The 27165-nt window shown below is 38.6% G+C and overlaps 1 protein-coding gene across 1 annotated transcript in view; it reads right to left on the bottom strand.

The window, feature by feature from the left end:
* The window catches only part of DNAH10 (dynein axonemal heavy chain 10), a 246788-nt gene that overhangs the window by 65030 nt on the left and 154593 nt on the right, over window positions 1-27165 (bottom strand). Inside the window, exons 56-63 of the mRNA XM_073627593.1 lie at window positions 24386-24547; window positions 22917-23091; window positions 16568-16749; window positions 16309-16445; window positions 12794-13011; window positions 5421-5642; window positions 3839-3986; window positions 400-679 (exon numbers count right to left, since the gene is read on the bottom strand). Of these exons, the coding sequence (XP_073483694.1) occupies window positions 400-679; window positions 3839-3986; window positions 5421-5642; window positions 12794-13011; window positions 16309-16445; window positions 16568-16749; window positions 22917-23091; window positions 24386-24547 (1524 nt within the window). The remainder of the gene's footprint in view (window positions 1-399; window positions 680-3838; window positions 3987-5420; window positions 5643-12793; window positions 13012-16308; window positions 16446-16567; window positions 16750-22916; window positions 23092-24385; window positions 24548-27165) is intronic.

The following is a 27165-nucleotide window of genomic DNA, read 5'->3' as shown; positions in this document are numbered from 1 at the left end:
AGTGACCAGTATAAGAGAGTGAGAGCGATAACACCAAATTTAACACACCTGCTCCCCATTCACACCTGAGACCTTGTAACACTAACGAGTCACATGACACAGGGGAGGAAAAATGGCTAATTGGGCCCAATTTAGACATTTTCACTTAGGGGTGTACTCACTTTTGTTGCCAACGGTTTAGACATTAATAGCCGTGTATTGAGGTATTTTGAGGGGACAGCAAATTTACACTGTTATACAAGCTGTACACTCATTACTTTACATTGTAGCAAAGTGTCATTTCTTCAGTGTTGTCACATGAAAAGATATAATAAAATATTTACAAAAATGTGAGGGGTGTATTTACTTTTGTGAGATACTGTATTTGATTTTATTACATAAAATTATATTTATACTCACCAGTATAATTGATCACCATGGCTTTACCAAACACTGATGGGGAATACTTGGGGTTTGCCAACTTTGTGTTTAGATACAATTTGAAGTTTGGATCATAATCCACCTCTTTATCTCCTAAAATGATGAACTGGCGACCTTGAGCACCTTTGATGTTCTTCTCCAAAACATTGTCAATAACAGGGTCAATATACTCATCCACATCTTGAAACAGGAATGGGAAGCCATATTTAATGGCCATTTCTAATTGTTTCAAAAAATCAGGATCATTAAATGAAGAAATCTAAAATAAAAAGATGTAATATTTTTTGGTAGTGTTATCATTTATCCACAGACAGGTGCTTAACTTTTTTAATAAATATGGGTCATTAGTCAAGGTTATGCTTGATCAGTAATAGAACAACGATTGTGACATTTATGTGATGGCAGTAAGAGCAGCTTGAAAAACTAATAATCAAAGGTTAGGCCAAATCTGGTAAGAGTCAAGAGTTTAATGAAAGAGAGTGAAATAACATTTCACATAAGTATTATAAGAGAGTACTGCACTAATAATCCTTGGTTCAAATGACATAACAAAGTTAACTTTATAAAGATAAAAACTATTGAACACCATTGGTGAACAAATTGGTGGGTTTCATCATCAACCAACTTGCTAGAAGTTTGTGGTAGAGAAATATCTCCTTGGAACAAATGTCTCTGAGCTATAAGCTACAAACTATCAGCTGTTCAGTGCCAGGGCTAAAGGACAACTCCGCAATTGTGCAGAAAAGCAATATTGTAAATAACTCAGCAGACTTAGCTTTAAAATGTGACTTTTTTTAATACAAAATGGATTAACTTTAAAATCACTTCTCTAAGCCATCAAACCTTGCACTGTGAACAGGGGTAAAGCTCCACCCCATCATTCCTCAGCAAAGATTGGGAGAATGCTGAGGCCTGGAAAGAAGCAACCACTCTAAAAGAAGCAAAGCTTCTTCACAAAGCAGAATGGATGATCAATTTCTTATGACAAATGTAGCAGCCATTTTGAAAGATTTTACAAATGGACTTGTGGTAGGTAGCCCATGGCAAAATCATAGCGTTTATTCAGAAAAAGTATAACATTCATAAACCTAAGGTGGTATTGACTAATTGATTTTTTGATATTCTGCACACTCTAATGCCCTGTACACACGGTCGGACATTGATCGGACATTCCGACAACAAAATGCTAGGATTTTTTCCGACGGATGTTGGCTCAAACTTGTCTTGCATACACACGGTCACACAAAGTTGTTGGAAAATCCGATCGTTCTGAACGCAGTGACGTAAAACACATACGTCGGGACTATAAACAGGGCAGTAGCCAATAGCTTTCATCTCTTAATTTATTCTGAGCATGCGTGGCACTTTGTGCGTCAGATTTGTGTACACACGATCGGAATTTCCGACAAAGGATTTTGTTGTCAGAAAATTTTATAGCAAACTCTCAAACTGTGTGTGTCGAAAATTCCGATGGAAAATGTGTGATGGCGCCTACACACGGTCGGAATTTCTGACAACAAGGTCCTACCACACATTTTCCGTCGGAAAATCCGACCGTGTGTACAGCGCATAAGGCTGAAATCACACAATCACACAAACACACTGCAATTTTATCTCAAAACTAAAAAACAGGTTTGGCTGGGGATTTATTTGCATGCAGTTTCCCTATTCATATAGCTGCACCAAAATGCATTTGTGAGAAGGACCTAAGCAGCCAAAAATGACCTTCTAATTCAGATGAACATGTAGTTTTAAGGCTCCATGAACACTACTGTTTTTTTAACCACTTCAGCCCTGGAAGATTTTTCCCCCTTAATGACCAGGCCATTTTTTTGCGATACGGCACTGCGTCACATTTTTTGCACGGTCGTGCGACGCTGTACCCAAAACAAAATTGACGTCCTTTTTTTCCCACAAATAGTTTTTTTTTGTTTTTTATTTTTTGCGCTATAAACAAAAAAAAGGCGACAATTTTGAAAAAAAAAACAATATTTTTTACTTTTTGCTATGATAAATATCCCCCCAAAAAAGGAAAGAAAACTAATTTCTTCACCAGTTTAGGCCAATATGTATTCTTCTTCATATTTTTGGTAAAAAAAATAATAGAAAAATCACAATGGGCGTCTATTTATTGGTTTGCACAAAAGTTATAGCGTCTACAAAATAGGGGATATATATTTATGGCATTTTTAATTTTTTTTTTTAAGTAATGGTGATCAGTGATTTTTAGCGGGACTGCGACATTGTGGCAGACAGATCGGACAATTTTTTGGGACCATTGACATTTATACAGCGATCAGTGCTATAAATAGCCCCTGATTACTGTATAAATGTCACTGACAGGGAAGAGGTTAACACTAGGGGGCGAGCAATGGGTTAAGTGTTCCCTAGGGAGGTGTTTCTAACTGTGGGGGGGAGTGGACTGACAAGGAGTAGAGAGAGATCGCTGTTCCTGATCACTAGGAACAACAGATCTCTCTCTACTTCCCTGACAGAATGGGATCTGTCTGTTTACATTGACAGATCCCCGTCCTGACTTTCTGAGGAGCGATCACGTGTCGCCGGCAGACATCGCGGCTGCCAGCCCCACGCACCGGTGTTGCGGCACAGACGTGCCCGCTATAGCTCTTAAAGCAGCTGACGTACACCTACAGCGGTTTGTGTAGCCGTGCCAACCTGCTGCAGTATAATGACGGAGGCTGGTCGGCAAGAGGTTAAGCTCCTAGAAGCTGTTATTAGCATTTTGTTTCCTGCTTCTAGAAACTAAATAGTGTTATCTTATGTGTCCTTACATACTAATTTAGGCTATTAGCATTTTTTGAGCTTCAGCATCTAGGAGCAAAAAAAAAGAAAAAAGAAACGTTTTTTGGAGCATTTTTCCAGCAGAAAAAAAACGCCGAAAGCTACTAAATGCTACTAAAATGCACCTAACAAATTATTGTTAACATGTAACAACAAAAACGCTAATAAAATGCTAATAAAACACTAATAAAATGCTAATGCTCCTAAAAGCTTCTAAATGCGTCTAAAAGTTACTAAAATGCTACTAGAAGCTGGCACAAAAATGCAATTATTAGCATTTTTTTTTCAGTGTTTATTTCTAGCTTTTTTTGAGCTTATGAAAAACGCTAGTGTGCATGGAGCCTACATTAGACAGCAGCATTTTTTTTTTTTTTTTGTAAAAGGTTTATTTATTTGTTATGGTAAACCTTTAAGTTGAATAAACACATGCTATCATTTGCACACTTATCACTTAGCATTTTTTTTTTTTTTGTAAAAGGTTTATTTATTTGTGATGGTAAACCTTTAAGTTGAATAAACACATGCTATCATTTGCACACTTATCACACAAATGAGCTCTCAGACTTTGCTTTTATATTTGGACATTTATTAATAAAGAGATTAGCAGTAAACCTACCTTAAGGTTATTCCTTTCCTCTTTCCTTTTAATCCAGTTCAGTGCTTGCTGTTGAGGATCTATGCACAATGGGAAACGACTTGCTCTAGTGGTCAGTATTCCATTCTGTATGGAGAGCTCATCAGGAGGTAATCCTTCTGATCCCCATCTGTAGGAAAGATATATAATACAGATGCTGTTCTCATACATTCCAGCTGCTGCTCCCTTAACATCCTAGCATAACGCCTAAAATACATTGACCTAAGTGTACGTTCAAACATAGTGCTCCCAACCCTCCCAGGATCTTCCAATCACTTAACATAGGAATCTTGCTATACAATGCCAATAGACAGTGCCAAGCAGTTATTTTGCATGCTGCAATGGGACTGTTCTCCCTTGCACCCCAGCTCTATAATCAGTAAAGCATGCCTGCACAATGAGTGTCCACTGGAAGCAATAGTAGCCCTAGTTCAAAGTATGCGTGTGCACCACTTAGTTCCATTACTTAATACATATGTGCAGGCATGCTTTGGAACATGAATCTGGATTATGCAGAAGAACAGAGTGGATCTGCTTCCTGAAAAGCACTGCCTGGCCTTTGGCAAAGTCCGGATTCTGAGATTCTTGTGTTAAAAATGATTGGAAGAAAGGGAGGAGGGAGGCACTGTGATTGATATTTGAATGTATACTTTACAAATGTTCATAGTATACTTAATTTTTTTTAAACTATATTGCAATGGTAAAACTATAGATACACTGTCATTCAAAATCAGGGGCAGATGTCAGAAGAACATATAGTGCTTGGATTGTGCAGGCTCCATCCACAAGTATTGTTGAGAAGGTACTGAGGCGATGAGGTTACTGAAGTTAAAATGCTGCATACAATTTTCAGCTCCATGCACCCTTTTATACAATGTGGTTGGGTGGTAATTGGAAAGAGGTTTAAACCATATGCCCTTGATGAAGCCGGTATGAATTTGACCTGATGGCTGAAAGCCCTCACTAAAACATCAACCAATCAGCAATGGTCTTTGTTTAGCCTAACCGATGTAATATAAAGATGAAACCATATTGGATCTCATAGCATCTCACCAAAAATAAAAACTCACAGGCTTAAAGCGTTGTTCCAGTCAAGTGTTGAGTTATTTGGACCATGTTGAATTTTGTACTGCTAACTGCGGGCTTACTGTCATGGTGACAATGCTGTCATCAGTGTTCCCCTGCTCATGTTTGTTTCTCTATAGTAGGCCAACCTTCACTTCTTTTATGGTGAAACCATTGTCACCAGGATAGGAAGTGAGGGAAAATCTCCATAATGGAGTCCCTGTAAGATACAACAATGGTTCTAATTTTGGATTTCCTTACCCACAAACTAAAAAAACATATACACTTGAAGCCTATGAGTTTTGTTTTTTTTTAAAGGAAAGGGGCAGCAAGCTGAATTTTTGTACATTTTTAATCAAATGTAGCTATTCATTTAGATTGACTTTCATGGCAGTTACATGAGCGATTTAAATATCACGTTAAAAGCATTCAAGTGTAGTTTCAGTTTATAGCAAAGTTATAAGAATTACATCAAAACAGTGAAAACATTATCAGTCACCTGCTAATTTCAACATCATCAGTAAGTAGGCTCTCTATCCTGAAAGGCTGGCTCAGTGGGATATCATGGTCCAGTATGTCCTGTTGCCATTCTGTGTAAACCATTTCTTTACGGAACTCCCAGTTGAAAGCTCCTTCATAGCTAAGAAATGCAGAGCATAGCAGACAGTCTCCAAGTAACTTCACTCGTCTCTCCTTCAGGTCTTCCAGATCCTTGGTCCACCTAAAGAAAACATATCAAACTTCAAATTCTGTATTACTGCTCAGTTACATAAATCACCTCTTTTTACAATGCTCATTACTTTGTTGCTAAAGACCCTTTGGGGTGAAGTTTTATCCAGAAAAGGAGCATGGTTTTTATTGACTTTCTATGATAATTGTACCACATTCCTTGACCAAGTTATACTTGTGAGCTACAAATGCTGGTTGTAGTAACAGAATGTTTACATTAGTTTTGGTTGTATGTATGCTGCAGTAATCTTAAGGGCTTGTGTTGAATAATGGATGCAGAGTGATTTCAGAAGCATTTATCCTGCATCTGACAGTTTGAGATGCACCTTTTTTCCATCGAAGTTCTTTCACAGGAACTTCTAACTGGCATTTGACCTCCTAAGCTGCACCAGTTTTTGCATTCCCATTGACCCGTATATGCAGTAAAGCAGTTTTGATGCAAACAAAAACAGGATTTTTGTTCTCACCATGAAATACTTTTCTTTGAGTTCATTGAGGGACACAGGAAATTTGAGTTATACTGCTGCCTACAAGGTAATTGGACACTGGCAAAGAAAAACTGTAGGCCAGCCCAGGATAACACCTCCTACTACCAGCATGCCTCAGTTTGTAACAAAAGAAGTACAAAGAGCACAGAGGGGTGGGACCTTGTGCTCAATGGACTCCAGGAAAAGGATTTAGGGTGAGTAAAAAAAAAATATTTTCTTTCTCATCCATTAAATCAGATAGGAAGATTTTAATCTTCAAGACATCCAAAAGCAGTCCATCTGATGGCTGGGCAACACAGAGAACAATCTCTAATATGTACAAGATAAAAAAAAAGAAAGAGGGAAAACAACGGAACTACTCATAGTTCAAAGAGCCGCCAGAAGGACTTTACACCCAAAGCTGGCATCAGATGAGGCTGAAATGTCCAACTTGTAGAACTTATAGAATAAAATACCAGATGGCAGCCATGCAAACAGTTGATTGATGCAGAAAAGAAGGACTCAGATCTAGTAAAGATTGCCTTGAAAGGAAAGGGGTTAATCCTTGAGATCTTAAGCTTGTTTGATGCTCTGATTGAGTCACCTAATGATGGTGGAATGAGAAGCTATTGTAGTTTAATGGAGTCCATCCAGGATTACAAAAGTGAATCGGTCTTCCTGAAAGAATTAGTGGCTGATAGACTCTCACAGCCCAAACCACATCCAGACAGTGGAGGGAAATGTCCTTTTGGTGAACTGCAGTTGGACAGAATAATGGAAGAACAATGTCCTGATTGAGTGAAAGGCAGAAACTTACATAGGCAAGGATGTAGTCCTGGGTCTCAACACCACCTTGTCCTTATGCAAAGCCTAAAAAGGTTCCTTGCAGGATAAGGACACCAGTTCACATACTCACTTTGTAGTGGTGATAGCCACAAGTAAAACCACCTTGTGGATGAGAGTCGATAAGAGAACATCTGTATTGGGTTTAAACGGGTGGTTTCTAAAGTGCAGAGAGAACCCAATTCTGATCCCACAGAGTTACAAGAGAAAGGACCCCCTCTGCAAAAGTCTTAATCAAAGAGTGAGAAGCCAGTAGTCTCTGAAACAGAATAGAAAGGGCAGAAACCTGACACTGATAGTGCTAAGAGCATAACGCTGGTTCAGACAGCTGTAGGAAGAGGATTTTCCCCCCACACAGAAACTGCTGGGGTAGAAGCCCCAAGATTCACAAGTGAAGTATGGCTTTTATATTTGATTACAGACCTTGTGAGAAGAAGACTTCGTAGATTTCAGCATTTTATGATTTACAGACTCAGTGATGCTCCTGTCCCTCAGAACCTGGGCTTCAAAAGCCAGGCTGTTAAAGCCAGCAACTGTGAAGCAGGATGGCAAACTGGTCCTTGAGACAGAAGATCCTGATGATCCAGTAGAACCCATGGAGTGTCTGTCAGAAGTCTCACCAGGTTAATGTACCACATCTACCTAGGCAATGAGGGCCACCAGAATGTCCTCCATATTGATCCTACAAAGCAGACAGGGATGTTTCAAGGGATTAAAGGCATAGATTAAGGTGTACTGAACCCACAGAACCACTAGAGTATCCACTGTTTTTCCATAGGATCCCTGTACCTAGAGATAAAGCTGTCAAGTTTGTTGTTAATCCTAGAGGCGAGGGGGACTGCATCTATAGTGCCCCACCAGCAACAAATGTCTTGGAACACCCCTGGGTGTAGGGGTCACTCCTCTAGGTCAAGATGCTGCAGGTGCTTATCACCTGGAATGTACAACCTCAACTCCAAAAAAGTTGAGATGCTGTGTAAAATCAACATATAAACAGAATGCAATGATTTGCAAATCTCATAAACCCATATTTTATTTACAATAGAAAACAGAAAACATAAAATGTTTAAACTAGGAAAATGTACCATTTTTGGAAAAAAAATAAGGTAATATTAAAATTCATGGCATCAACACGTCTCAAAAAAGTTGGGTCAGGGACATGTTTACCATAATGTAGCATTCCCTCTTCTTTTAACAACATTCTGCAAAAATCTGGGAACTGGGAAGACCGGTTGCTGGAGTTTTGGGAAAGGAATGTTGCCCCATTCTAGCCTAATATAAGGTTTTAACTGCTCAACAGTCCTGAGTCTCCTTTGTTGTATTTTTCATTTCAAGAAGCGCCAAATATTTTCAATTGGTGAAAGGTCTGGACTGCAGGCAGGCCAAATAAACACTCAGACTTTTCTACTACAAAGCCATGCTGTTGTCATAGATACAGTAAGCAAAAGAGCCTGGAAGTGAGCATATGCTGCTCTAAAACCTGGATATATCATTCAACATTGATGGTGCCTTTCCATAAGCTAGCTGCCCATTCTATAAGCACTAATGCACCCCAATATCATCAGAGATGTAGAATTTTGAACTGAACGCTGATAACAGGCCAGAAGGTCCCTCTCCTCTTTAGTCCAGAGGATGCAGCTCCCATGGTTGACAAAAAGAATGTCAAATTTAGATTCGTCTGACCACAGAACAGTTATCCGCTTTGCAACAAACCATTTTAAATGAGCTTTGGCCCAGAGAAGAGGCAGTGTTTATGGATCATATTCAGACATGGCTTTTTCTTTGCTAGATAGAGCTTTACCTTCCATTTTTGGATGGCACAGCAAACTGTGTTAACAGACAGTAATTATTGGAAGTATTCTTAGGCCCATGCAGTGATGACCATCACAGAATCATGCCAGTTTCTAATGCAGTGCCGTCTGAGGGCCCAAATATTACATATGAGCCTTTTCCCCTGTGCACAGAGATTTCTCCAGATTCTCTGAATATTTTGATAATATCAATTTTACATTGAAGAAAATTCAATTCTGAAATTATTCAACATTTTTTAGATGCAGTTTTTCACAGATTGGTAGACACCTGCCCATCTTTACTTCTGAGACATTCTGACTCTCTAAGATGCTCTTTTTATTCCCAGTCATGTTACTGACCTGTTGCCAATTAACCTAATTAGTTGCAAAATATTCTTCCAGCTCTTCGTTACTAGTATCACTTACTTTGCCAAATTTTTGTAGCCCTGTCCCGACTTTATTGAGAAGTGTTGCTGCCATCAATTTCAAAATTACCTTTTTGTTTCTTAAAATGGTACATTTTATCAGTTTTCGCATTTGTTTTACATTTTCTATTGTGAATAAAATATGGGTTTATGAGATTTGCAAATCATTGCAATCTGTTTTTATGTAGACTTTACACAGCATCCCAACTTTTTTGGAATTAGGGTTGTACATGATTGACAAAGCTGAACCTTGAAGTTCTGCCCAGGGTAGGATCAGATCTACCTCTCTTGTTACAGTGGGAATTCTGATCTAACCAGATGATTGATGTATGCCACCACCTTGGCAATGCCCAACTAAATCTGGATTAGATTATCCAGCTAAATGGCCTGAAGTTTCAGGATTTAATTGGTAGAAAAGACTCCTCAAGTGACCAAAAGAATGTTCAGGACTTCTCCCCTGCCCAAAAAGAAGGAAGAATTACCCAGACTCCAGAGTCAGACAACCTGGTCCTTGGTGATAGACAAATCACTTGAGAGATTGACTGTCCCATAACAAAAGTGTCTTGCTTTTTAGAGGTCTGAAATTAAAATGAATAGGATGGAGAGTAGGATAGCTCCTGGTATGCAGAGTTTGAATCTAAGAATGGAGTGTCTAAATTTCCTTTTGTAGAAGGAACACCCAGGTCTGAGCTGTGTCCAGGACTAGACCCAGATACTCCAAACAATGAGTTGGTTCCAATGGCAATTTCTAAAGGTACATGACCCATCAGAATCGCTGTAACGTCTGGATGATCAATGTCACCTTTTCCAACAGAGCCCAAATGAACAGTTCCTTCAACAAGAATTTGTTTAAGTATCCCACAATAGAGATGCCCTAATCACCTTGGTAATAACCCAAGGCGCAGACTGCAACCAGGGTCACAATTACTTTGGCTAGCTGTTCAGGTAAATGTTCATAATGCTGACAGTGTGCTTCTGCTATCATTATAATTTGTAGTGAGAGGGGTGGAGATGTTAATTATAGTGCAGCTCTTTATTATACTACTCCTACAGGACAACTTTATTGAACTGCTGTGGGAATCAGGAGATATGTCATGGAGCAATGCCAACAACCTCCCCATATTTCTTACTGAATAATACTTACTTTCAGGGCCAGAAACACTGACATGCTAAATCCAATTAAATCATGTTGTAATAAAAATTATAATCACCTCTGTTTGTATCGGTGTATAAACTGTGGATTATTATCCAAAAAAATACTTTTACTAGTGACACAAAAATAATAACCTTTGCACAGAGCATTAACCAATTGCCTACTAGGGCAATTTTAATTGTTTGACATACATGTTAAAATCTACATTTTTGCTCGAAAATTATTTAGAACCCCAAAACACTGTATATTTTCTGAAAGCAGAGCCCATGGAGAATAAAATGGTGGCTAAATATGGCATGTTTCATCCCACCGTTACCGTTCCCTTAAGGAAGTCACATGACCGTGTGAAGAAACACGTTAGTTGGAGACTATGATGTTATCATACAAATGAATGAAAAGCATGATGGTGGTTTTTATTTTTGAGTTGAAGAAAGAGCTCACCACCTGGAAAAAGTTGTAACTTCTTCTGCTATAGCATACTGGAAGATTTATAAAGAGAGTGGTCTGGTGGTAAAATCAGAGATATCCTAGGGAGGTGTTTGAAGCCTGTTAAAGGAAAAGGTGCATTGTGACCTATATATACAGTATATACATAGGTCAATATCTCCAGTTCAGGGCACAGAGTGAAAGGTGGTGGAGTACATGTGACACATATTGGATGAAAAGCATTCACGAGCACATATGTGGAAAAGTATTTATTTGCACAGCGTAGGAAAAAAATTACTATTATTAATCATTGTAGTGTTTATATACTGTTTTTGGGTACAGTATGGATATCAATGAAATAGTGTGGACTATATATGCGCATTTAATTGTGGTTTGGTATAGAGGGATTTCGAGTTTGCAATTCTATGTTTGTTGATTTATGTAATAGTGTTTTCTTACACTTAGTCTAAAGACCATATGTACAGTATATATTAGAAGTGTAATAATAATTGTCAACTCATAAGGGATATTTTGTTTGTTCATTTGGTTGTGCTACACTTTATAATGTATTTGGTTAATATGTTTTTTTTGCACAGTTTTTTTAGTAAATTTAGAGGTTGTTTTGACTAATAAAATGGTGCCTATTGCAATTTTTTATGTCATATGATATTTGCACAGCCGTTTATCAAACGCAAATTTTTATTTTAATTTTCAAAATACATTTAAAGTGGTTGTAAAGCCACTATATTATGATTATAAAATCCCCTCGGTTAAATAAGGACATGTGCCCCACTGCATGTGTTAGAACTATGCAGATTTCTACCTTCTTTCAGAGTGCCTCCTGGTGCTCACGTGACTGCTCGCCGCTCTCCTCTCCTGGGCCAACAGCTTCAGTGGGCGGGGCCAAGAACTCCTGCTGACGTCAGCCGGGAGGAGGGGAGGAGAGCGGCCAGGAGGCACTCTGAAATCAGGTAGAAATAATAAAACACATGCAGTGGGGCACATGTCCCTATTTAAAAGAGGGGATTGTATCATCATAATATAGTTTTATTAGCAGCAGGATGGGGGGGCGCAGGCACTGTCATGCGCAGACAGGCAGGGAGGGGGGGGGGAGAAGGACAGAGGAGAGCTGCGGATGATGGAGGCACATAAACTGACCACGGTGTCAGGGCTCGGCAGCCATGTTAAACCGTAGTCAGTTTACAGGGGGGGAGGACAGAACCAGGCAGGATCAGACAGGTATTTTATATGATACAGGGGGCCAAATTACACAGCACAAGCACTGTGCTGCATAACATGCTTAAAGGGAACAGGATCAATTTTTATTTTTATTTTTTAACTAACTTTAGATTAATTGTTAGTGCAGAGCAATACAATATAATACCCATTTTTTGGGGGGGGGTAAAATATAAAAGATGATGTTGCATCGAGCAAATAGTTTGCAAACATGTCAAGATTTAAAATCTGTGCACGCCTGTGAAATGGCGACAAACTACACTGCCTAAAATTGTTCATAGGCAACGCTTTAAAAGCTTTTACAGATTATCAGTTTAGAGTTAAACGTGAGCTATGGTGCTAGAATTATGGCTCTCGCACTGGCGTTTATGACGAAACCTCATGTGTGTTGCAATCACCATTTACATATGCATGTCATACCTACAGTATGTGTGCTTTTGTATTTCCTCCATCTCCTCTGTTTGCAGCCAACCCAACTGCTTACAACAGTCCATGGCTTCCCAGTGGAATGGGAGAGCCTGGAAAGGGCGGCAGGAGGGGGGGAAGGCTTCTGAGTGCTGTAAAAGCCACTCAGATTACTTTTACAATAAAGCCAATCGCCAGCTCTAAAAAAGAATACCAGGTTCATGGCTGCAGGTGCAGCCATGATCCTGGTATAACAGCTTCCTGACAAGGCCATATATAGATGGCCTCTGGGCTGGAAGCGGTACATTTTTATGCATTTGTACAGCAACATAGTTTTCTAGTTTGCTTATCCTAATCCTTGTTAGATAATTTACACCACAGATCCATGATATACTTGCCTTATATTCTCAGATCCCAAGCCAGAGATGAGTTTATCAGCTGCGATCAGCCTGCGTTCCATTATTTCTGCTTCCTCTTGGAGTTTCTGCTTCTCTGTTATGGCAGCCTCATAGCGCTCTCCCAGGTTTTTCAGTTCACTCTGGATAGCAGCGAGTTCAGCCTGAATCTTCTCCAGTTCACGCTTACTCATGTAATAGTTCCTTTCTAGTTTTGCCACCTAGATTACAAAGTAAGTAATCGGTATGACACTATAGGTAATCGATTTGTATATGATATACATATACACACACACACATATATATTTATATATCTATATATATATATATATATATATATATATATATATATATATATATATATCTATCTATATATCTATATCTATATCTATATGTAGGTCTCCAGTTTAAAGTGAAACTTCACTCTCTCTGTTGAAGACAAGCAGACTAAGGACATGGATTACTGGAACCATGTCCTGTGGTCTGATGAGACCAAGATAAACTTATTTGGTTCAGTTGGTGTCACGCGTGTGTGGTGGCAACCACGTGAGGGGTACAAAGACAAGTGTGTCTTGCCTATAATCAAGCATGGTGGTGGGAGTGTCATGGTCTGGGGCTGCATGAATGCTGCCGGGACTAGGGAGCTACAGTTCATTAAGGGAATCATGAATGCCAATATGTACTGTGACATACTGAAGCAGAGCATGATCCCTTCCCTTCTAAGACTGGGCCGCAGGGCAGTATTCCAACATGATAACGACCCCAAACACACCTCCAAGACGACCACTGCCTTGTTAAAGAAGCTCAGGGTAAAGGTGATGGACTGGCCAAGCATGTCTCCAGACCTAAACCCTATTGAGCATCTGCGGGGCATCCTCAAACGGAAGGTGGAGGAGCGCAAGGTCTCTAACATCCACCAACTCTGTGATGTCGTCATTGAGGAGTGGAAGAGAACTCCAGCGACAAAGCTCTGGTGAACTCCATGCCCAAGAGGGTTAAGGCAGTGCTAGAAAATAATGGTGGACACACAAAATATTGACACTTTGGGTTAAATTTGGACATTTTCAATTAGGGGTGTACTCACTTTTGTTGCCAGCGGTTTAGACAATAATGGTGTGTTGAGTTATTTTGAGGGGACAGCAAATTTACACTATTATACAAGCTGTAAACTTACTAGTTTACATTGTAGCAAAGTGTCATTTCCTCAGTGTTGTCACATGAAAAGATAGAATAAAATATTTACAAAAATGTGAGGGGTGTACTCACTTTTGTGATATACTATATGTGTATATATATATATATATATATATATATATATAAAGAAATAGATATATATGTAGATATAGATATATACACACACACATACATACATATATATACATACGTATATAATTCCAAGGGTAGCCACGGCACTCTATGCTTGAAGTAAATGCCTAGGTGCTCATCTACAAAGAAATCCATATAACTCCAAAAAACGGTTTAGAGGCACTCACGGGTCTTGCAGAGAAGGAAGATCAAAAACAGCAGTGTTTTTTATTGTCAACCTTTCGATGAAGCTCAGTTAATCTTTCTCAAGTTGTCTTGAGAAAGATGGACTGAGCTTCATCGAAATGTTGACAATAAAAACACTGCTGTTTTGGATCTACCTCCTCTGCAAGATGTGTGACTGCCTCCAAACTAGTTCTGAATATACAGCGGGTAAAATAAGTATAGAACAGATCACCTTTTTTATAGGTAATATAAAATTCCAAAGGTGCTATTGACATAAAATTTTCGCCACATCTTGGTAACAACCCATGTAATCCATACATCCAAAGAAACCAAAACGAATAAATTCAGAAATTAAATTATGTGTAATAAAATAGAATGACACAGGGAAAAAGTATTAAACACATGAAGGAGGGGGGGGGGGGGGTTGTGCAAAAAGGCATGGAAAGCCAAGACACCAGCTGAAATCTATCAGTAATTAGAAAAAAATCCTGCCCCTTGTTATTGCAAATTAATATCAGCTGGTTCAGTCTCAACTGATGGCCTATAAAAAGGTGTCTCATTACCAAGGTGTCACACAAGAAACAAACATGATGGGTAAAAGCAAAGAGCGCTCTCAAGACCTTCACAATATTATTGTTGCAAAACATACTGATGGCATTGATTACAGAAGGATTTCTAATCTTCTGAATGTTCCAGTGGGCACGGTTGGGGCCATAATCCGTAAGTGTAAAGAACATAATTTCACCATAAACCAGCCACGATCAGGTTCTCCTCGAATGATTTCTGACAGAGGAGTGAAAAGAATTATCAGAATAATTGTCCAAGAGCCAAGGACCACTTGTGGAGAGCTTCAGAAATACCTGGAATTAGCAAGTACAATTGTTTCAAAGATAACAATAAGTAATGCACTCAACCGCCATTGTCTGTATGCACGCTAACCCCGCAAGACTCTATTGCTGAAGAAAAAGCATGTTGAAGCTCAAATAAAGTTTGCTGCACAGCATTTAGACAAGCCTGTTAAATACTAGGAGAAGACACTCTGGTCATATGAGACCAAAATTGAACTCTTTGGATGCCATAATACACACATGTTTGGAGGTAAAATGGCACTGCACATCACCCCAAAAACACCCCAATACCAACAGTGAAGTTTGGAGGTGGAAACATCATGGTGTGGGGCTGTTTCCAGCATACGGTACTGGCAAACTACATGTCGTTGAAGGCAGGATGAATGTAAAAATGTACCAAGACGTTCTTGATAAAAATCTGCTGTCATCTACCAGAATGATGATGAAGATGAAACAAGGGTAAATATTTCAGCAAGACAAAGATCTCAAACACAAAGCCAAGGAAACTCTCAATTGGTTTCAAAGAAAGAAAAGAAAGCTGCTAGAATGGCCCAGCCAATCACCTGACTTGAATCCAATAGAAAATCTATGGAAAGAACTGGAGATCAGAGTTTATAGAAGAGGCACACGGAACCTTCAGGATTTGAAAACTGTTTGTGTGGAAGAATGGTTCAAAATCACACCTGAGCAATGCATGCGACTAGTTTCTCCATAAAGGAGGCGTCTTGAAGCTGTCATTACCAACAAAAGGATTTTATATAAAGTATTAAATGAATTTCAGTTAGCGTGTTCGATACTTTTTCCCTGTGTCATTCCATTTTATTACACATAACTTCATTTCTGAACGTATTTGTTTTGTTGTTTGTATGTATGGATTGCATAGTTTGTTACCGACATGTGGTAAAAATTTAATTTCAATAGCACGTTCAATTAATTTTTATTTTCTTTATTGTGCTGTATTTAACCCTGGTTAAGGGAGATGGCGCTGAGCCCCCTGAATAGTGTTGGCTATTATTGTAGAATAAAATCTTTTATGAACTACATGAACTAGTGTGGAGCTCCCATCTTTTTAACAATTTAGTGTAAGAACTCAAAACGCTATCTACTGGCATCAATTCTCTACACTATAATTATTACAATTAAACCTTCACCATATGCACACTGCAGATAGGAGACTACCTTTTCTCTCTTTGGCTTAATTTCTTTAGCCACATCACAGTAACTCATCACTGCCTCTACAAACTTCAGCATTCCTGAGCCTGCCTTACTGACAGCTTCCATGTCCTCTAATTTTGCAGTAGGGTTTCTCAAGAAACCTAAAAAACAGAGGTGAGAGATAAATAGTTTAAGCTCATTAATAGAAAATTATATATAATACATATAGTATAATTGTATATAATAGTTTATAGTATATACTGTATATTTATAGTAATATTACCTCTAACAGTCCTGACTTGATTCTGTGTGATGGCATCAAAGTCTATATCCATAAGTATTCTCAGAAAATTCGGTTCAGACATCATTGCCTTTGCACTTTTCCAGCTGATCTCCTTATAGCCTCTCATCACAAGGATACACTCACATACAACCTGAACTGCTCTTGGTGGCTTGGCAAAGGTCCTTGATAAAAATGACAAACAAATTGCCTGTTCATATAAAACTACTTAGGATTTGAATATAGCATAGACCACTGCACACTGCTCACACTCAAATATCATGCTACTGTACTGTATGAACCACCAAAATAAATTGGAATAGGTTGTGTGACAGATAATGAGTACTGTTTAAATGGTTTTCATTTATACACATAAAAAAGCAAAAAAAAAAAAAGCACGCAAATTCTATAAAACAGTTTTTAGACAAACATTCTGTATATCGTATATTTTATATAGCCATTTTAAAAAGGCTTCTGAGAAATCAGTCTTGTCTATTTGCCAGTGCTATAAATGAATACATCATTAAATATTTACTCAACATGTGCTGCAATGCCTACGGGAAGACTTGCACAAGGAGTGTACCTATTGTTTTTTTACAATCCACAACACAGCCACTCACATTAACACCTCACAACACTTCACATCAGAAAGAACCTCACTTGGTGGTGAGACCAGTACTTACATCCTCCTTTGATGTGCATTAAGTAAGAAAGAGGCCTTAATGCATGTCATGTAATACACACTACAAGCAACTGGTAAGAATGCTATACCTGAGTTGAACTAGAAGTGGTCAGAATTTTATTGCACAAGATTGATAAGAAAGCAAAAAAGGCTTTGAATTTTAAGGGCACCTATAAAGAAAATATTGCATTCTTAAAACTGTATGCCATTAATACATAGTAATTACACAGTAATGATTGTATTTAGTATATTTATGTATTTTTATTTGACATGCTTTCATATATATTTTCCCCACATTTATATGCAGACCAAGTTGTCTAGCAAAAGCGACAAAGGCTTTTTTTTTTTTTTAAACCTGGGTTACTATGTAATCTGTGACATTTTTTACCTTGCATACTCTTATCTGAATGTAATCTTTACTTTTCATTCATTTGAAGACTGGTGGTGACAAGCCCTTAGTACCGGTGTTCTGCCATATAGTGTCCTCCTATCGGATAGTGTCCGCTCCGTACTGCGCAGGCGCAGCGCTTGTGCAGTACGGAGCAAAAGGAGATACCGAAAATGTCCGAAGTTGATCAGCTGACCATCAGCTGTACACGGCGCTTCGGCAGTTCTTAGCGATGGCTGTGTAAGAGGGCCCCTCGCGGGCTCGCTTCGCTCGCCACGCTTCGGGCACGGCCTCGCTGCGCTCGGCAACTATTTATTCTCACTCTATGTCCACTTGGATAGTAGGGAATGATCCTGGACATAGGGTAAGAATAAATGTGCAGGCGCCGTGTACAGCTGATGATCAGCTGTTAAACTTCTGAGACTTTCGGCGTCTCGTTTGTCCTCCGTACTGCGCCTGCGCAGTACAGGGAGGACACTATATGATAGGGGACTGTATTTGACAAGACACCGGCCACTTTGTTGTGGGCATCAATAAGTCTCTATTGCCTCATCATTCTTTCCAAAGCAAAACACTTATTTTATCAATTTGGACCACATGTAGTAATACAATTGCACATTTAGGTTCACCATTTACTGGCATTTTTGCATGCAAGTTGCTGAAAACCCTTGACAAAGTCCATTAGGAGTAAACGCGTTGTGGCATAGTCTGGTAACATTACTGAAACAGCAGGCAAAGCTTCTGCAAGCCCAGGGTAGCAGTGGGAGTGTAACACACTGATGGACATTGGTGCACAGACAAGCAGCAGGGAGCGGGGAGGACAACAACATATAGACATCTGCTAATTTGGAGTGTCATAAACAGTGTGGATGGGCAATAAAAATATGTGAGTGCAATTTTTTTATATTTTTTTTAAATAAATCAATAAAGATTTTATATTATGTGTGATTTCCCTGATTTCATGACAGGGGGATATGTGTAGAGAAGCAGGTGTCAGAAGTGTCAACCAGCTGTGTGCATTGTGACGCAACAGTGGGGAGAGGGAGAAATGGTCTGCAAACCAGAGGAGTGATGTCCATAAAAAGTGTGTTTAATAATAGGAAAGACAAAAGGAGTCAGTGAGTGCATTTTTGTTTTACAACCGAGGTGGAGGGATTCACAACTTGTGGTGGAAAAGAGGAGCTTTCAACTTACCATCTATATAAAAGTTTGTTTCTTTTTTGGTGGAGGCTCAGGCTGGGTTCACACTTATGCGATACCAGATATCACATGTGATTCGCACCGCATTGCTGTGCACATCACATGCAATGTCTGCGTGATGCAAATTCAGCCATACAGCTTGTATGGCTGAAATTGCATCGCATTTGCACCAAAATGGTGCAGGAACCTTCATGAGGATCACCGTTGTTTCTGAAGTGATTGTATTGACATTTTTATTTTGTTTTTGGTTGTTGCCATTATTTAATGTTGACACACAGTGGCATATATACGTATAATCTAATAAGTTACATTATTGGCGATTGCAAAGGTTATTATTATTTTTATAAAGGATTTATACAGCGCCAACAGTTTACGCAACGCTTAACCATACATATGCATAATCCATACATACATCTCAAGTTACTGTATAAAACACAGTTTTCAAAAAATATTGCAAATGGTACTGAAGCCAGGAGTATGTTAATGCTGCTTAAACCTTTGAAGGCAAATCCAGATGATGTTGATTTATTAAAGGTGTTGAGAATCTTCATCATAATAAATATCATGTGAATATTTACTCCAATCAGGTGCAAAGCAAAATCCTGTTCCCTTTGAATACTCAATCACGTGTGGATGCTTATCATATGATTGGATAACTGAACTGAATGTTCATACAATTTTTGAGTGAAGATTCTCAACTCCTCTAGCAAATCCGCACAGGTGACAGGGTTTATAATATGTATTGAATGATGCAAAGAACTTTTATTTTTATCCATATGCCTCTATATAAAATCTCCCATTGAACTGCCCTTGTTTGTATTTTGTAATCAAATTACGTACGAGACAAATACTAACATGGAAAAAGCTGACATAAATAAACAGAGTATACCACAGACATAAAAGCTTATCCAAAAAAAGAGCAGATCATCACTTTCTTTCTCTTATCCTAAAAGATCTGTTAATCCTTCAAGCACAAGTTATGCATCAAATACTGTAGATGCATTTTTATTTTTTTTATTTTCACATCTGTAGTTTAAAAACTGAATTGGACATGTACAATTGAGAGGATTTCATACAAAAGATGTGAAAAATGGCAGGCCACTGAACCAGTTAATCATATGAACAGTAACAATTGAAGAAAAAATAGAGGGATTGATTTACTAAAGGCAATTAGACTGCACTTTGCAAATGCAGTTGCTCCAGAGCTTAGTAAATGAGGTGAAGCTTTGTTTTGCAAAGAATGCACATTTTTTTTCTTGCACATGATTAGATGATGGAACTCAGTAGAGCTTCCCCTCATTTACTAAGCTCTAAAGAAACTGCACTTGCAAAGTGCACAGTCCAACAGCCTTTATTAAATCAACCACATGTACCACATGCATAAAAAATTTCACCAAAAAAGAGCAGATTACCGTATTTATTTTATTCACCTACACTAAAAGATCTGTTACCTTTTGTAACATGTTACACCCATATTCAGGGTGTAAAATGTCACAGATGCACCAGCCTTCGCAAACCCCCCCCTCAATCCCGTTTTGACAGAAATTGGGGGATCTCCTCCCCCTGCTAGCTGTCACAATTTAAAAATACTTGCCACGGCCTTTTCCCCACACCCCCCTCCCAAAACACTTACCTGAGTCCTTCATCGATCCAGCCCTGTGCCCAGATGAAGTTCATGTCTCTCCTCTCCCTGCTCTCACAGGCTGCACTGATAGCAGAGGGAGCCATGGCTCTTGCTGCTGTCAATCAAATCCTGGGAGAAAGAAGGGGGGGAGGCATGGCCAAGCCAAACTTTGTTTGTCTATGGACATACATAGCCCGGCTTGGGAGTGCACCCACATGTGCGCCCCTATAGCACACAGCTTGCTATGGGAGTGAACTCAGGAAAGGAGGAGCGGGTACCCCAGAAGAGAAGATAAAGGGTTGCTGTGTGCACCATTGCACAGAGCAGGTAAGTATAACTTCTTCTTTTTTTTAATAGAAAAATTACAACCACTTAAAATCTTCAGGGTATATTGTTGCCTACAGGCCAGTCTAGGGTAAAACCCCTCCATTATATTATTATAGACGCAGAGTGGGACCTGTAAACCTCAACAGACTCCAAAAAAAAGATTTTATGGTAAACACAAAAATCTAACTTTCAACGGACAGTTGTCAATCATAGGTGATATTTCCAGCAGTGGTGCAAAGAAGAGCCTTGATTGAAAAAAAATCTCCTATAGGCAGCAGTATAACCTGAAGGTTGAAGACTTCCTGTGTCATGAGAAAAGAAAATATGTTTCCATGCACTGTTGTAGATACAGCTCCAAGTGAAAAAATCACAACTATATGGTATGCCAGTAATTGGGGTGTATAAAGGTGTTATAAAACATATTATAAATGTTAGTAGTATAAGTGTCACCAATCACGCAATCAATAAACAGTGATAAGTGTATAAATCAGCTGCAGCTACACTGCGTCACTATAAAAGTGGAAGTTGAAATATACTGTAATGCTAATAGTGGATAGCTGCGCTCAATACATGTATAAACAACAATATAAATGCAAGAATATATATATATATATATATATATATATATATATATATATACACTGAGCAAAATTATAAAACACAACACTTTTGTGTTTGCCCCTACTTATCATGAGCTGAACTCAAAGATCTACTACTTTTTCTATGTACACATAAGGCCTATTTCTCTCAAATATTGTTCACATTGGAGCGATTTGTTGTTCACATTTGATCTCTCAAATCATGTGATTTGAGAGATCAAATTGGAGGCAATGACACTGTTCCAATTGGTAAGACACCGATTTTGCCGCGCTGCACCGAATTGCAAAAGTAGTTCCTGCACAACTTTTGCCGATTTCAGGTGCGACTTCAATAGACATCTGTGCATGAAGCCACACATATGTCTATCAAGCAGCACCTGAAATCGCGCTGACCTTGCTACTTTGAAATCGCGCTCCTTCAAGGGAAGTGGGCGCAATTTTAAAGTAGCATCAATGGGAACCAGGGCTAAATCTGTGTTAATGAGCACTTCTCCTTTGCGGAGATAATCCATCCACCTCAAAGGTGTGGCATATCAAGATGCCAATTAGACAGAATGATAACTGCACATCCCTGATTGAGTGGATGGAACGCTTTGTATCCGCAGATCTGGTGAGTGAGATCTGGTGAGTGAGTAGAGCTAGTGGTGAAGGATTCACTCACGGTGGTGTGGAACTGAATATTTTGGCACTTATTGATTTTCATTATTCATGGTTGCACTTGGGGACTGTATTATACATATATAATTTTTGTTGTGTATATATATATATATATATATATATATATATATATATATATATATATATATATTTATTCTTGCATTTATATTGTTGTTTATACATTTATTGAGCGCAGGTATCCACTATTAGCGCTATATTATATACTTTTTCTAAGTCATACTGGCTACATGGAAATTGATCCTCTAGCGGGACTTTTAAAGGGAACACCTACTCATGGGTCATAAAGAGTATGGAAAATGTAGAATTAGGTATGATAAAGTGTTTATTATTAGTATATATAATTAAAGGGGTCTGTGGTACATAAGGGTACATATGCAGCATACGTAATACATACAAAAAAATAGCAATACAAATGCCAGTGCAAACAATTCACAATCATAAAACTCCAATACACATGGAACACATATGCGGGGAGTACCCGACGCGTTTCGAGATATATACTCTTCCTCAGGAAGAGTATATATGCCCTCTTCTTCTCTCAGTGTGGGATGGCCTATCTCATCATGACCACTGTGCTAGATAGAAGACTGGTAATCCCTCATTCCTATACTTCTTTGAATATGCTTCCCAAAACCACAAAAAAAAAAAATCACAACCCTTAAAAAAAGAGCAACAAGGAATATTACACCTTCATAAAGTAATACACTACAGCATTTTTCTGGCAGGCTCTATAACAAAACTTGCTGTAGCCCCTCAATAAAGTAACAGTCTTTATTCATTTCCTTCACTGATTGTTCTGATAAATAGGACACAAAAGTGAAAGTTACAAAAATCCAAGGTGAGCTTCATTTTACCTTATCTCTGTGACATCAGACTTGTCCAATTTCTGCAGTTCCAGTTTTGCAGCTTCTAATATAGGTAAAGCCTCTGCCAAGGCACTCTCTGCTTCCTTCTTCTCTACAGCAATCACTTTGTTCTGCTCCTCTATTTCTGCAGCCTTTTCTTCAGCAAGTTTTTTCTTCTCTTCAGCTGTATTAATCAATAACACGATATGGCATTCATAGGGTGATTTGATGTGTATATGTAAAGCCTTTTTTTTTGGGATAGTGTGGGGAATAATTATTACCCTGACAGTTTTTTCAATCGTTTTTATTGAATTTTTTGTGTACAAATAAGAAAGAATCAATACAAAGCAGAGCAGTAAGTGCCATTTCACACAGGGGTGGCTTTCAAAAAGTCGTCTGACTCTGAAGCCGCCCTGCACAATGCGACCTCAGCACGGCTTGTAAACAACTTCTTTAATAGAAGTCAATGCAAGCCACTCTGAAGTCGCCCCAAAGTAGTGCACGAAGCTTTTTCTAAGTCGGAGCGACTTGAGTTTCGCTCGTATTAGAATGGTTCCATTGCATTGCATGGAGCATGACTTGTCTAAGTCGCCTGACAGGTCGCCCCTGTGTGGACCGGGACTTAACGATTCACATATAGCTCTGTTTACACAATAGAATAGGTGTACAAAGAGAGGGAATAAGAAAGAAGATCCCAACTGAAGTGAACCATTTTGGGGGTCCAGTATAGATGCATACATACATGTAAAACTTGTAGGAAAGAAGGTGGAAAACTAAATCTTATATAGATCAATAACATAGTAATCGATTAAAAAAAGAGTCGTCCAGTAGGATAACTATACAGATCCACCAGTAAATGTATTTGGCCCATATGGCCTAAGGCACCAGTAGTACTTAGCATCTATGAGGTGGTCTATTGAATGAGAAAACAATTTGCGTTTACCATAAAATATCAGGTTTCATGAACCCCCCTTGCCAAAGTTGACCGACCTCACGGTCAATTGTTGGCTTCACGAATCCCCTTCACCATAGATAAAATTATCATAAACAGGGAAGAGGAGAAAAAATGGGGGAAAACAAAATTAACTAGAGAGGAGAAAAAAAGGGGGGGGGGGAGAGAAGACTAAGAAAAACAGAAGAAGGAAAGAAAAGAAAAAATGGAAAAAAGAGTCTGTCTGGGGAACCCGGTCAATTTGTTTACCATCTTTGCTACACTGAGAAGAATTACCATCACTTCCTGTCTCACATACACAATAAGAAATATATAGAAATTCTTACAAAATAGGGGAAATTTCACATTTAGACATTTGTCACTGGGGCAGATATCTACTGTGTCTTCATTTCGATCCGAGACTTCAGTACTTAGGGTTGTAGTGCACCGGAGGTAATGTTCTGAGATGTGCTAACCAAATGGGAATACCCGGGGGGCTTTGGTGCTGGGGAACTTTAGCTGTCTTTTGATCTTGTGTATAACTCACCTACTATTGTGTTAACTGATATCTCATCCAATAATGCTTCACATGCAGCTGATTTCTCAGCCAATACGACTTTTTGTTCCGCCAGCTTTAAATTCAGCTCAGCCAATTGTACCGCAGCTTCCTTAAGCTTATCTAGACCCCCCTCAAGACGTTTGCACTGTGCTGAGAAAGAAATAAAATGTAAGTCATTTATCAATCTGCCACAGCTCAACATTTTTATTAAAAAATAGGATTTAGAATCTATAGTATACAGTACAGAGACACTGAAGACTTGCAATGTATGTATGATAAAGACAACGCACTTAGTACATCATAATACAGAATGGTAACAGAGTAGAAGAAAGTCAGCAGCACATACCACACCAAAGACATGCCTCGCCTCTTCTAACCTTCCGAAGCTAAAATCCTCAGATCATTAAATCCTGGACCCCCTATAGTTTCAGATATAATTCAAATAGAAATCTCAGAGACCAAACTAGGAAATTCACCAGGCCCGGATGACTTCTTGTGCTAATAGTATAATCTCCTCTCCCCCATCTTACCCCCCATAGTTATCCTTAAAGATAACACCCTTACCCAACACCCTGAACCAGCTATCAAACAATATTGCTGTTAAATGCACATCTCAAAATCTTCACTAAAATTCTGGCTACTCATCTTCTACATCTTACATCTCTCATTCACCTAAACCACATAGGTTTTCTATCTACAAAAAAAGCCCAAGAAAACACCACCAAAGTTCCCAATTGTATTCATTCAGCTAACTCCACTTTTACGCCTTGCCTTCTGTTGGCCACCAATGCTGAAGACAGGTCAATTGCAATTTTACACTCTTGGTTATTAAATTGCACCTTTATAAAGATTTTCCAAAATCTTGCAGGTGTTAAGGGGCCTCTCCAGAAAAACTGCCGGCCCCTCATTCCTTCTGTATGCAGGATGAGCTCAATATCACAATATTGTTAGGGCCATTTAAACTACGCAGTGTATCTTCTCCTGACTTGGCCTTTCTATTCAAACATATTCTAACCCCAACTTGAAAAATGCAGACCAGAATTCTGATGCTCCCAACCTAATGTTATTTAACACATATTAGCTTATTCCTGCTTTAATTCTCAGTTTTTTGTTGTAGGGCCAAATTGTTTTAATAACGATAATCCTCTTTCTGTGAATTTAACAATTGACATTGTAATACTGACACATAATCACACACATAGGTTGGACTTGATGGACTTGTGTCTTTTTTCAACCTCACCTACTATGTAACTATGTAACTATGTAACATGTCCAGTATTTCAATATTTAACATGCCAGATGATGCTTATATCCTGTACATTTTACCACTGCTATAAAAGGTTGCACGCAAGGATGTTTGTTATTTGTTTTGTACGGTACCTGTTTTATACTTTGAATTGGGCATAAATAAAAACTTTGCAAAAAATGCTCACTAGCATGATTTATTAATTTTGAATCTATAATGTCAATTGTTTTATACAGTGCTTGCTAGTTGTTTTATTTTATTTTGCATCATACATAGCTAAAGAAAAATTTTAGACACCAAGCACTACGTTTTATGTAAGTGCTCCACTCACTCTAGTACCCATAGTATGTGCAGAAATGTATATATATTAAATACCCAAACAATTATATGTGTTTGTGACTGCAGCTGCTCCTCAGTAACCCTTGTCAGGCCACCTCAAATACATATGAAAGTTGTAAACCCACAGCGCTGTCACCAATTCTTATCCACAATACAAAGTATATGAAGAAATTACATCACAATTTCACCATCACCAAAACTAGAAAGGTCATATACAAAAGTCCCATTCAGCCAATGTTAAAGGGGCTTATTTTGTAAACAGTTCATCAATGCAATAATATGCATTCCACTCTGTAATCCATGCAGACAAAAACTTCACCCGAGAATACTGACCCTGTGCTTTTCAGCATACGAGTCAAATGCTCCTCAGGACACCAATTGGGCAGGCAAAACACGATGAGCGGGACTTCCAGTGATTTCACTTCCGGACAGTGGAGCGCACGCAGCAAAGGAGCTTCCAGGTCTACATGCGTTTTTTAATTTTGATTCATGTGAGTGTAATGGCAAATTCTTTCTTACAATAAAGGCATGCCATACACATAGAAATTATGAATACAACTTGACATTGATCATACAAGGATGGTTGTCAGTCAACATAGACATCCAAATATAGGGACATTAATCAATATCAATTACTATGGGAATAGGGATGTCCTCAGTCACCCAGATCTAAGATCAGGGGCAGAGGCGATATCTATAATGTCAGGTTAGTTACACATATAAATAATCTATGCAACATCAAGTGACACAGAATAACCAATGAATGATAATGCTCAAGGGGAAAAAATAGAGAGGGGTAGAACAGAAGAAAAAGAGAAGAGAGGCAGAAGAGGGAGAGAATAATATATAGTGAATACGAGTCCTCCTGTTTAATATCACAAAATGGTCAGAGCTTATTGTTTGAGTTTAATTCTCAGTCTCAGAGAAATGGAGTAGTGCATCCAGATGTACCATAGGGTGGTGGATTTTTCCCAACTATGCAATTCTTTTGCCTGCATTTCCCCCATTAGCATAGTGTCATTGATTATGTCCACCCAGAGGGACAAAGGAGGAGTAGACTTGCATTTCCAAAATCTGGATATATGCGGCCCTGCTGCAGAAAGGAAAAATCTTAAAAGACATGATTTCTGAGATTTAACTGAACCCGGTAAAATAGATAATAGGGCTATGGTGGGGGAAGGAG

Source organism: Aquarana catesbeiana, linkage group LG01, assembly GCF_042186555.1.
Source record: "Aquarana catesbeiana isolate 2022-GZ linkage group LG01, ASM4218655v1, whole genome shotgun sequence".
In the NCBI taxonomy this organism is placed as follows: Eukaryota; Metazoa; Chordata; class Amphibia; order Anura; family Ranidae; genus Aquarana; species Aquarana catesbeiana.
Note: the sequence above shows the minus strand (reverse complement) of the source record. Positions and strands in the feature narration are given on the sequence as shown.